Source organism: Onychostoma macrolepis, chromosome 20, assembly GCF_012432095.1.
Source record: "Onychostoma macrolepis isolate SWU-2019 chromosome 20, ASM1243209v1, whole genome shotgun sequence".
Lineage (NCBI taxonomy): Eukaryota > Metazoa > Chordata > Actinopteri > Cypriniformes > Cyprinidae > Onychostoma > Onychostoma macrolepis.
In genome coordinates this window covers 24,348,808-24,362,599 of record NC_081174.1, presented here as the reverse complement: position 1 = coordinate 24,362,599, position 13,792 = coordinate 24,348,808, and the positions used below count along the sequence as shown (strand labels likewise).

General features: G+C 37.3%; 1 protein-coding gene across 2 annotated transcripts in view; it reads left to right on the top strand.

Moving 5' to 3' along the window:
• The window catches only part of rcan2 (regulator of calcineurin 2), a 77,037-nt gene that overhangs the window by 46,970 nt on the left and 16,275 nt on the right, over positions 1–13,792 (top strand). Inside the window, exon 1 of one of the 2 annotated variants that reach the window (XM_058755259.1) lies at positions 3,570–3,783. The exons of the other annotated variant lie outside the window; for it this stretch is intronic. Coding sequence (XP_058611242.1) covers positions 3,697–3,783 — 87 coding nt within the window. The 5' untranslated portion in view covers positions 3,570–3,696. Of the gene's footprint in view, positions 1–3,569; positions 3,784–13,792 lie in introns of those variants that run through there. 2 annotated transcript variants of the gene reach the window in all.

The following is a 13,792-nucleotide window of genomic DNA, read 5'->3' as shown; positions in this document are numbered from 1 at the left end:
ACTATCATCTAGCCCAATTGGCGTATATACCAGGAGCTTCATATCCATCCATTATTGTCAAGCCTGCTTAGATTAGCAGCTTCCATCTGGGCTTTTCTGCAACAGGTGTTATGTAGTGAGGCCATTTCCCCTCTCAAGGTTGCCTTGGTGCCAGAGTCATTTAAGCTGTTCATTTATTGACTCGCTCCGATAAAACCATCGCTTCCATCGAGAAGGGACAACGTAACATACTCACACAGGTCCATTCTATGGAGTGCTGGAAAAGTAAACACGATCTTCTGGGGCCGCAGTGCAGACAATGTGATGACTCAACTGTCTGGAGTCTTTTAGCATGCTTCATTTAGGACTGCCACTGACCTTTCCGATTGTATCTCACATGCTCTATATCTGTTTTTGTCCCCATTCTATCTCTGTTTTTCCATTCTGACCCTGTTTTATATTCCTGTTACCTGGATTCTGACTCTTATTGGATAGTTTTGACATTTAGCAGTCAAATTTGTTTGTATAATGTTTCCACCTTTTTTTTCCTGTAAGAACGGGCGCGGCCATTTGTAAATTTAATGTGTCTGGCTTCCGGTGGCATTCGCTTCCAGCTATTTTTAGCTGTACAATACAGCTTGTTTTGCTGCTTGATATTGCAAACTGATGTGTTTATCTCAATTATGAACACACTGGTTTGTAATGCAAACAGTTTTACAATTTATAGCACTTCTTCTCGTTATTTCCCTACAGTGGCTAGTGAACTGGATGTGTCTTGCACATTCACAGAAAACGACTTACTTCCATGTTGAAAAATAAGGTGGATTAATGTCCCAGCCAACTGATTTCCTACATAGGCTGTGCAAGTTTTATGTAGATTTTATCACTCTAATATCTTGGCATATAAAGTCTATATGAATATAGGCAAAATCTATATGAAAAAACAACAGACGTTTGTACGATCACTTAAAAATGTTCTTATATACAGTGTATATATACAGTCATGGCCAAAAATATCGGCACCCTTGGTAAATATGATCAAAGGAGGCTATGAAAATTAATCTGCATTGTTAATCCTTTTGATCTTTTATTTAAAAAATGCACAAAAATCTAACCTTTCATTGGATAATAAGAATTTAAAATGGGGGGAAATGTCATTATGAAATAAATGTTTTTCTCTAATATACATTGGCCACAATTAACGGAACCCTTTTATTCAATACTTTTTGAAACCTCCATTTGTTTAAAAACTGTCCACAGTTTAACAGCTCTAAATGTTCTCCTATAATGCCTGATGAGGTTAGAAAACACCTGACAAGAGATCAGAGACCATTCCTTCCTCCGGAATCACTCCAGACCCTTTAGATTCCCAGCTCCATGTTGGTGCTTCTTCTCTTCTCTTCAGTTCACCTCACTCATTTTCTATAGGGTTCAGGTCAGAGGACTGGAATGGCCATAGCAGAAGCTTGTTTTTGTGACCCATTTTTATGTTGTTTTTGAGGTTTGTGTTTGGATTATTGTACGGTTGGAAGATCCAAACATGGCCCATTATAAGATTTTTATATGTTGGTATTTGATAGAATTCGTGATGCCTTGTGTCTAAACAAGATGTCCAGGACCTCCAGCAGAAATATAGGCCCACAACATCAAAAATACAGCAGTATATTTCATTGTACACATGGGGTACTTTTTATCCCTGTGTTCACCAAACCCATCTTGAGTGTTTGCTGCTAAAAAGCTCATTTTTAAAATTTCATCTGACCATTGAAGCCAGTCCCATTTGAAGTTCCAGTCGTGTCTGATAACTGAATATGCTGGAGTTTGTTTTTGGATGAGCTAGGAGAATTTTTCTTGTGGTGATGTAGGTGCTGTTTGACAATTTTTTTTTAAAGGTTTTCTGCCCCCGAGACTCAACTATTTTCTGCAATTCTCCAGCTGTGGTCCTTGGAGAGTCTTTAGCCACTCAAACTCTCCTTCTCACCATGCATTAGGACGATATAGACACACATCCTCTTCCAGGCAGTTTCGTAACATTTTATGTTGATTGGAAATTCTTAATTATTGCCCTGATGGTGGAAATGTGAATTTTCACTGCTCTAGCTCTTTTCTTAAAGCCACTTCACTAATTTGTGAAGCTCAATTATCTTTTGCTGCACATCAGAAATATATTCTTTGGTTTTTCTCATTGTGATGGATGATTAAGGGAATTTGGGCTTTGTTTTCCCTCCTATTTATATTCCTGTGAAACAGGAAGCCATGGATGGATAATTTCATGTTCATAATCACCCTGGAGTGCTCAAAATTGTGAATATGTATAGGAATATACTTCAGAGATATTTCATTCATAAGAATTTCTAGGGGTGCCAATAATTGTGTCCAACGTGTATTAGAGAAAAATATTTATTTCATTATGATATTTCCCCCCATTTTAAATTCTTATTATCCACTGAAAGGTTAGAGTTTTGTGATTTTTTTTTAAATAAAAGATCAAAAGGATTAAAAATGCAGATTAATTTTCACAGCCTTCTTTGTTCATATTTACCAAGGGTGCCTATATTTTTGACCATGACTGTATATATATATATATATATATATATATATATATATATATAAAATCACAAAATGAATCAAATGTACAAAACTATAATATAATAATAATAATAATATATTATAAAAATATAATTTTTGCTACTGAAATTAAAATCAGATGTTGTTGAAACATTTCTTAGCACTCTCATATATTCTCATATTTATCATAGTTTTTACAAAACCTAATGGCTGATTAGCAGATTAAATTCGTCACAGTATTTACAGAATTGCTTTATTGCCTATAAAATTATTACAAAATTACTGTAAATACAGCTAACCAGTCATTATCGAAAATTGAACACCCTGACAAGTCCCCTTCAGCCTGCTGTAATTTACAACTAAACACAAGTGTTTTGCACTACTTTTTTTTTTTTATACATTTTGTCATATAAAAATCAATACAGTGTGATGTCAAGCTGCAGAAACAAAAATAGCCACCTATATTTAGAAAACTCCCCTATGAATGCCTTTTTGTTGCATGTTGAATGATGTCACGTAAATGAGTGGGATATTAATAATATATCTGTCTTGCTGGGATCCACAGACCTCATCTTTCTCTCTCTCTCTCTCTCCATTCTTCTTGTACTAGAGCTCTCTTTTCCATCCGCTCACTAGTGTGTCTATGATGTGACTTTATATTAATCTGCAGTGCTGAATCACTCTCCTGTCTTCCTTTGCCCTATCAGAGTGATAATGGAATAAACTGACAAAAATAAAAGGTGTTGAAATTGGAAATATCTTAGTGTATTTCACACTCTAGCAACATAAAACAGTTTTTGGACCCAAGAACAACTACAGGAGACAAAATAAGAGAGAAAAGACTTAGCGTATGAATAAAAAGCACCCTGGTGTGTGCAAGTGCAAGCGAGCATTCATAAAGAGAGGCAGTGATGTCACTACATGGAGTGAGAGAGAGGAGGAGAGGAAGGGTGGGGGCTTTTGTGCACACACACGCACACACACATACACGCGCACGTACGTACGTACGTCTGAGAGTTACAGCAGGCTCTTCAGAGCAGGAAAGCAGCACATCCAAACATTCACACACAGCCTCGCGTGCATTCAGACGCGCTCCTCACACATACTCTGTCAGGGGCCGGTCATCCCTTCAATCTGAGTGAGCCCAGCATGCCCTCCAGGAGCGTGGACTGTAATATCTCCACCCTCATCGCCTGCGCGGTGGATGTGGAGGTGTTCACCAGCCGGGAGGTCAAGGTAGGGCAGGAACTTCCAACTTGTTTAGGGTACGTACGGCTAAGGGTTGGTGTAACTGATTTTGAGAGATGTTCAGACTGTGTCACATTGACATCCTTCATTCTGAGGTACAAATAAAAAGGGTTGTTATGTTTAGACAATGTTTGTATGTCAATATACTAACAGACTAGAGTGCCTCATTATGGATATCTACAGAAAAAAGACAGATTACAGTAGGTTCTCAAACCACTTTAAAGGCTCATCGATTCAAAGTTGACCATTTTGTCATTGACTGTGTTTGTAAATGCACCTCTTTAAAATGATTTTCTGTCTAATGATTTTTGCCTGGTGGTTATTTTGATTGTCTTGCCTTATAGGGTTGTTGTGACAGCTCTTTTCATTCACACCGCACACCATTCATTACAAAAAAATACACTTGATCTCAGTGCGTCACGCTTTTGCCCGACTGAACATCATTCTCTGAAGTCTGTGACATGCTCATCTTTCACATCACACACTCTGTCAGACCTACAAGGTCATCATTGATTCCACATCCTTTAATTGGATGGATGTTTGTAATGCTTCATTGCACCCTTTGGAATCAGTGGAATCTGTTCTAATTGAACTACATTATACTGTACTTTAAATATTAGCGTTTGGCAACTAGGGTCAGATTTAAATGGGCCAAAGGGATCTTTGGCATATCTCTCTGTCCTGACATCATTTGCTGACAATTTTTATGCATTGTGTCTTTGTCGCACATGGAAGGAATGTCAGTAGCTAAGGAGTTTATTTTTTTAAAGATGACTAGAAGTCCTCCTAAGCGCTATGTATCCAAAAATAGATTGGAATTTTTTTTGTCTAACATCATGGAAGCATCTACAAAGGAAAATGAAATTGTAATGTTAGGCTACTTTTTTTGAGTGAAACCTATAATTAAGCAGGAAATAATGTAGGATGGGGCTTTATTTCATTTAACTGGATTCTGAAAAGTGAAATGCTTAAGGCTTGTTCACACCAAGATTTATGTTCAGTCAGGAATTTTTTTTTTTCTTCAGATTTTCATTTGAACAAATGGCTGTTAATGCAACTTTTCAGAGCAATATGAAGGTAACAGATTTTTTACGAAGTGGTATTCTAATCTCTTTTTTTTTTAGAGAAATGCGAAGAAAACTGGCCAACCAATGATATTTACACTTTCGTTTAAGTGCAAAGAGCACTTGTTGTTACGTAAAACTATGATTTTGTGGAACTTACTGTACGAACCGAGTTTTGAAACAATCTATAATGTACGAAGCGCTATAGAAATAAAGTATTTTGCTAAATGACAGCACTCTGTACTCTTGTATTTGGTGTTGTCTCATAAAAAATCTGAATAGCTGTTTGAAAACGTAAATATTGTTGGACTTTTTTTACCTTTATTCTCTGTGACAAGTGGGTGTCGGAAAATTGTGCAGCATCTGTAACTGAGGTATTACTGCTTTTCCATAGGCACCACATACTGTCAGAGAGCAAGTTTGCATTTTCATGTCCAATTTAATGTTCATTCGCTATTTCTTTTTTGGTCTGACAGACAAATAATTTCATTTTACAAATACCACACAGAATTTTCATGTGAATACAGACATTTAGGCTGTACTGTTGTTGGTAAATATTGTTTAAGGCCTTGTTAATGACAGCAGGAAAAATAGAATAAAATTTTAAATAGAATAAATAAAAATTTGATGAAAACATTTCTTCTTCTGTAGAAAATTAAGTTTTTTTTTTTTTTTTTTAAATAAATCATACACTGTACTTGCCATACAAGTTATTCATAGTCCCCCAAAAAGTCCACATATTGCAAGTCTACTGAATCTATATGTTGGCTTTGTGTAAGGAACAAACCAGAAATGTGACTTGTAATTTTTGTGTCTATCCCACCTCCACTTCCAGATTAAATAATTGTTTTGAGTATTGTACATTACCCAAAGCTACCATATGGCTTTGGAAAACTTTCTGAACAAGTTTTCATGTTGTCAAGAATATAGACTGATATGGCAGTATTTTCCAGTCTCATATACTACCTCTTTATCTTTCCCATATGCATGCCTGCTATTCACCATTATAAGATCATGCAATGTTTCTGGACCCCTGTGTCTGTCTCTTCCTGCCTCATGAGTTTCTTGTGACATGTTTCACATTGCCTACGCTGTGACTGGGCTGAGTTTCAGTTGGGCCATAATACTGAGTAATAGCAGGAAGAGCAGCGGGTCTTCTGGGCTTTCCACATTTATTTGATCCTCACTGCAAGTCAGGAGGTCACATTTATTTTCTCTGGGTACCATGGTGGTGACCTGCTTCCTCTAATAACAGTAAGAACATCTCAAGCATTGCAGCACGACTCCATTTCCTGTCATATCAGTTCACCAAATAGACATCCAAATATTAGAACTGTTCTTTCCCTGTTTTGAGTCAGTGAGCATTTGATAGTTCTTTACCTGATTGTGCTAGAAGATTGTGGTTTCATCTTTACACAATTATAAGGTCTTTCTATTTTATGTTTAAAGATGAAATCATTCTCTTTTTCATATTCACATGCACAAATCTGTTCGCCTAGCTAGACCTTTGACACATCATATGGTTATGTCAACATTACTGATTATTCTAGAAAGAAACTGCCTGTTTTTAAATATAAACAATTTAAAGCGTCTAACCACTTACTTTTTTTTTTTACATTTTCTTGTTCCGTTTAGGGCGGGTTTATCTGAAACTATAAAAAACAAATATAGACTAGATTAGAGCCAGACTGTGTTATTTTAGTATTTATATACTATTACAGTAATATTTCGAATTAGCTTTTTTAATTTTTTTTATTTTAGTAAAAAAAAATATATATTTTATGTATTTTTTTTTATATACTGTATATATTTATATATAGCTTTAAATCATTATTTCAGTTTTATTAATGTTAGTTAAAGTTCGCAAGGCAACACTTTTTCATAAAGTTTTGGTTTCAGTTAGCCATGACACTGGTGCCAAATACCAATAACGTCATGAGCATTTATTTCAAATCATAGTGCCACAGTCTATGCAAACTTGTGTATACAGGACTGTGATCAGAATTTCAGCCTGGTCCAAAAGTAATAAATACAAACTATATAGACACTACTATACAGTTACAAAACAAAGCAGCAAATACAGTGCTTATCTAAATCTAGTTTCTTCCTCAAAAATGTAAGTTGTGAACACAAAATGCCTTGTAAACATGACTTTCAAGTTTCCAAGCTGACCAATAAAAACCTGTGTGCCCTTACTTCAGGAAGTTACATAAAGCCAGCCAATCAGATTAGAGATTGCCAGATCAAACAAAAAATTGGTGCAAAATATGCATCAGAAGGCCAGTGAACAGGTCTGAGACATCTGTTTGTTTACTTCACCATATAATACATAGTATTCATAAAATATTTAGGCGTGCAGTCCTAAGATAAGCAATGTACAGCTTTAGGTTTTACATTTAAAGAGTTATATTTCACCAAGGTCAAAGTTGAGCCCCAAAAATAAAAAAAAAAGAACTCGAGAGGATCTGGCCTGGATCTGTTTAAGATGAATAGTGTCTCTCCATGTAAAGAAAAACTCACCTTTTTCTCCTCAACATCTGACGCTAATTCATCTCCCAGCAAGGAGAGGATCTGGTCTTGATTAAAAGCAGGGGACTGTTAAATTTGACATTCATTTCAGGATTAATGTTAAGGTTAGGCTCAGTTTGCATTTTCCCCTCTTCCACCCCCTATTAAGAACATTTTCAAGCCACATTGTGAACAGTAAACACACGGCTTGGCTGAAAAACAGCTGTAATTGCTTAAATGCCTGCATGCCTACCACACCATCCTCAAAGAAGAGTGGAAAAGCATAGCACCTTGTTTTTTTTTCCTTGATGGGAAGGCCAATCATTCCATTCTAATGGAGTCTCCAGCCATATCTGCTGTTTACATTTTAGTATTGTCATCTGACGCAGTTTGTACTCGCTTTGGTTTGTCTTGGCAGGAAAGCAACTATCTATGTGAAGTGAAGTGAGGTGTCACTGGGCTAATGTGTGTTATTTTTAGCATCTCTCTTATCCTTGATGGACTTTTTATCTGTCAAGCAAAAAGCTGGTAACTGAGTGTGTCAGTGCGCAGTAATTTCATGCTTTAGTGGGTTGAGATCATACAGCAACCCAGACGTCACCAAAGGCTGTTTATAAACTAACATGGCTGCTTGGCTGCTTCCAAAACAAATGAGTTTTCCCTCTCTTTCTAATATAATTCACCCTGATTGGTCCTTTAACGCTCCATTCGCACCTAAAATGGACATGTTCTTGAGAAGGTCAGGTAAAATTGTTTCACTGACGTACTTTGTGATTTTTATCCCATCCGATTCAAGCATGTCTATTTTTCTCGCACAGCTTCTGTTAAAACCTACAGTGTGTAGCAATGTGTTTTTTTCGGGGGTTTTTTGGGCTACCTTATGAATTGCGTTTTGTGATTGCGATATACTATATGTCTAATTCATTTTGACCTTCATAAAATACCATAACTAAAGGCTTCCACTTTCATTGCGTATTTCACAGCTTTCCGAAAAAAATAGTTGTTGGTATAAACTAAAATCAATCTTAAATGCTGTAATGTCATATAGATTCAGAATGACATACTGTAAGTGTGCATAAATGATGATAGATTGTTCATATTTCAGTGAACTATTCTGTCAAAGCTTGGTTTTAATTGCACATTACGGTAAATGTAAAAATATGGAATATGAGCATGCATGCATCATTAAACATATTAAAAAAACATCTCAAAATGGTGCTTTTGTCAAAGCAGACGCATCTAAAACAAGGCTGTGATGGATAGAAGTACAGTCGTTCAATATATTATACTATTATGTGCCTGGGATTGTGCAGAGCCTTGTTTTTTAGTTTGAATCGAGTTGTATATGGTATATACTTTGACTCAGGTCATGGGGATGCTTTCAATTGGTCCACAAATCCACAAAACGTAATGTTTTTAGAACATTAAGTTAGTAAAAATACCATTAATGTTAATCGACATTGTGTATGTACTGTAGTCTAAGCTTCATAGCGATCATGACTTTCTCTTACAACATTATTCTCATGACATTTATACCAGCAAGTACCAGATGGTATCAATGTTCATTTCCACCACTTTAAATGAGGGCACTTAAAGCCAACTGCTGTTGCTGTTTTTAAATTATGTGTTTCAAAGTGGTGGTAAATGAAGAGCAGACCTGTCAATTTGCTAATGTACAATTTTCTCCAGATATATATTTGTATGTGCGTGTGTGTGTGTGTGATTAATCTACTGTGAATGGAAAAAATACTATGCATCAAAGTCCTGGTGGGGTTTTTAGGAAATTTTTAAATATCTCATTCCACAGATCCTTTTATGATTAGATAAAGTAATATTTTTAGAAAGCCAGTGGCAAAATATTCCACTGCACATAACCCTTCATCCTCCTCCCTTCATCTTGGTGTCCATATTTGTAAAGGAATGTGATTTATTTCCACTACAAATACTTAGCTTTGAAATGTCCGCTGAGGGCTCTCAAAAATGAACATAACACCATGTAACCCATGGCAATAAAGTACAATAACACTTCAGCTATATTTACCTCCATCGCCTTGTTTAAAATATTAAGTTTGTTTGCTTATTAATTTGCATATTAGGCCTCATATACTCAAGGCAGAAAGTGATGCCCATAACCTCAGTGTTTCCATTAGGGTTTATATTCCACGGATGTAATTCAGATGTTGTATATTTTTGGTGTTTGTTAATGCAAATGTCTCTGTTATTATTGCTTATACCTATGGTGATTTGATCAAACCCCTAACTGTAAGTGTTAAACTTCAGCTTGTAACTAATCCTGCACGGTTTGGACAAGAATGATATTTCATATTGTGCAACATGTTTTTACTTTTCTAAGCAGTGTTTTTAAACTATAAGGACTAGAATATCATAGACAAGCTCCTTTGACTAAGCCAATAAGAAACCACCAATAACCTCACTTACCAAGCACTCAGAGAATCTTTTCAACCATATGAAATATGATTAAAAACCTCATAACAACACCCTGACATCCACATACAACATGGCAGTGCACAGCATGGGCAAACACTACCCATAAAAACATCCAAATTTAGTTCAAAGTGGTGTTGTGTTAGAGGATATTTGTAGAAATAAACCTGGTCTGAATTGTGAACAAACCTGAATGTCCTTTACAGCACACTGTGCCACTGAAAATTCAGCTCGTATGTGCAAAGCCATTTCTCACAACAAAAATTGGGAAATGTCTGACTGCCTTTTGCTAAAAAGACCAGCATGATGCTGGATGACCAAGGGAGGCTAATTAAGCTAGTTAAGATGCCTGATAGGGACACCAGCATCCAAAACTCGACATATGCTGGTGACCAGCAGTGCTGTGACGGTGGTAAATGATCTCATTTCAAGGTGCAGTGGATCAGACGAATGTGCTTTGATCTGAATTTCACACGCCATCAAGTTCTTGTTCTATAATTAGCTCTGGACGCACTTGACATCTTGTAAAACTTCAGGGAAGTGCTGAGTCAGAAACCTGGAGGATAGAAAATGTGCACATATGCACTGCAACTCTCTCATGGACTCATCTGGTGTCACCTGTCATTGCTGAGTCATTCAGAATGAGCCAAGCTGTCAGTGCTGATACACACCTCACGTCCTGACACACGGTGGACGCGACAGATCCACAGCTGCCATCTCTAGGGACGCTCACTCTTGGCTCAGAGATGAAGGAATATGCTGGAGGTTTCTCACAGATTGTGACAGGATACAAGGTGTATGGCGAATTGACGCTGTTGAAGAAAACTGCCTCAGCTATCCATCTGTCTCTGCAGGAGAGTACCAGCGAGCAGCTCTAATCTTTCATCTTCCCCCGTCTCTGGGCATTTTTAATCGAGCACATTCACAATTTCCTGATGCTAAAAGTGACAACTTTAGATTCCGTGTATTGTGCAGCACTGAGCAAAATCTCTGGTGACTGACAGTGAAGAGTAATTTATAGAAGATGTTTTTATAAAAAGCAACAAATTTTACACTTATCAGAAGATGCTTCCCTTAAGGCAGCAGACTTGAACTCGAAGTTAACTGGGACTAGTTGCAAAGCTACAACAAATGCAAGTGCTTTTACAACCTTACATTTTAACTACACAGTTATACAGCTGCTCCTTGTAAATTAGGCAGCTATCAGTCCCATTAAGAGACCAGTAACATCATGATCTGGCTTTGATGTAATGGTCAGGGATTATTTAAATTCATACCAATTAATACACTACTGTTTAAAAGTTAGAAGTTCGTAAGAGCCTTACTCACTAAGGTTGCATTATTTAATCCTAAATTAAATAAAGGCAGTACTCTTGTAGCATGCAGTCTTAATATGGAATTGCATCTGAGTTTTATGAAAATAAAAATAGATATAATGAGCTGCATGGAAGAAAAAAATGATTTGCAGGCTGGATTTTAAGTATAAACTATTCACACTTCAGGAGTCAACTTACTATTTGCTGGCAGTTTGAGATCCTTGACTTATAGGGCATCCTTCGAAGACTCAATATGGTATTCATACCAGGAACTTTCTGGTTACGATCCTTAACTTGCATAGTTTATGTGACAGTGATTTCATAATCTCTACCTGAACTTGATTTCTGATACAAAGCACGTCTCTTAGACCTCACATAATTTTAAATATCAACCTTCCTGTGTTGTGTTTCACATTTTAGATAATTGTTTGTCATCATATTGAAGTGTTTCACCAGCGGTTGGCTAGAATTTAAGGGCATATTTGAGGATTTCATGTTGAATACCTATTTTTGGTGTACACATTGGCCTCACTTCCAAGTGCTTATGTGCTATGCCTTTAAAAGGCAAAGCAAACCCAACACTGAGACGTTAGCCGTTTTAACAGGTCTGAAAATAATGCAATTAAATACCTTACTAAGTTGAACAATCAAATCAGGAATGTGATAGCCTACGCACATTTGATGATGTTTTTTTGGAAAATACTAATCGGTCTAAGGTGTTTCTATTCCAGCAATCCTGTTTCAGATGCTACTCTGAAGGAGAGTTTCATAACAGTGTGCTTTTACTTATTTAATAAGCTATTTAAACAGCTTTCGTTAAAGTACTTTTTCCTATCCCAGTTAAAGTAATTTGTTAAGATCGAATGGGTTTATGAAACCTGTTTTACCTCACCTCTAAGGTTACAAATGAAGTCTTCAGAGGTCTTCTAAAGCACTGAAAATTAATAATTAATAATAAATTATATCACTACAACAACAATAAGCATCATATTTTAAAGAGATAGTCCACCCAGACAGGAAAATTTTGTCATCACTTACCCTCATTCTTTTCTAAATCTGTGAGAGTGACTGTGTGAGTGTTCTTCATTTTGAAGATTTTTAAACATTTTTCAAAATATCTTTTGTTCTGTATAATGCAGGAAAGAAATACGTGTTTGAGTAAACATGAGGGTGAGTAAATTTACATTCACGTATTTGGCAATAACATTTATCAAAAGCGAATTATATTGCATTCAGTGTATGCATTTTATAATTTCTAGCTTTCCCTAGGAATCAAAACCACGACCTGGTCATGCTAGTGCCTTGTTCTACTGTTTGAATTATAAATTAAATTGACAGAATTTTCAATTTGGGCCGATCAATCGTTTTAAATCTGCATGAAGGTTAGAATGCAGGTAAATACATGGGATTTGGGAAAGTCCTCCCCTTAACAGATGAGGATGAGAGTGCTAAGGGTTACCAAGACCCAGCAGGACCAATTACTGAATTGAGATACAAGCTGCAGATATAATTGCTTTCATCAGTTCCTCTCCTGCACAGGAAATGAATATTAAGTGTCATAACAGACTCAGCCACTCTGTCTCTCCAAAACGATCCAGTTCTGGCTGAGCTGATGTTCTGTGAGGTGTTCCTAGTTCAAAGACTGCCATGTCCCATAAAGAATAAAGTGACGTTCATCCTGTCAGCGATATGCTGACATTATTTGTAATAATTTTCTCACGGCCCTGATAAGTGTAACAGAGCCAACAAGACATGAGGCGTGCAGATCCATATGCAAGCTTTTATTATTAGACATAGTCAAAACAGAGGCAGGGTTGAACAAATAGCAAACAGGTATATAGATGGCAAGACAGATGAGTACTCAAGTAAACAGGCGTGGTCCTCGATCGGCGAACGGCAGCAGCGGGCACCACTACCTCGGAAGGTTCTGCAGCGTCAGCCGCCACCTCTGGAGATATAGTGGGTGCCACCGCTTTTAGAGTTTCAGTGGTGGTGTATGCAGCCCAAATACACCATAAAGCGATCCCCTTTGAGGGAAGCGCTACAGACAGGGGAATTGGTTCAGGAACAGAAAGGTTTGAGGGCGCTGGTTTAGGGATACCAGCTGCACGTGCTGACACCAGCAGTCTAGGAGACTGAAGACCTTCCCTCGATGATCTGCGTGCCACAGACAGGACTCTGGACAATCAGCTGTGACATGACGAGACTCTGGACGATCAGCTGTGATGTGACTCTGGACGATCAGCTGAGACATGACGTGATGTGACTTGACTTTGACTTGACTCATGAAGATCAGCTGTGACTTGATTGGACTCATGACGATCAACGGTGACTTGACTTGGCTCATGATGATCAACTGTGACTTGACTCGCGGCGATCAACTGTGACTTGACTGGACCGAACTCATGACGATCAACTGTGACTTGACTGGACCGAACTCATGACGATCAACGGTGACTTGACTTGGCTCATGATGATCAACGGTGACTTGACTCATGACGATCAACTGTGACTTGACTGGACCGAACTCATGACGATCAACTGTGACTTGACTGGACCGAACTCATGACGATCAACGGTGACTTGACTTGGCTCATGATGATCAACTGTGACTTGACTCATGACGATCAACTGTGACTTGACTGGACCGAACTCATGACGATC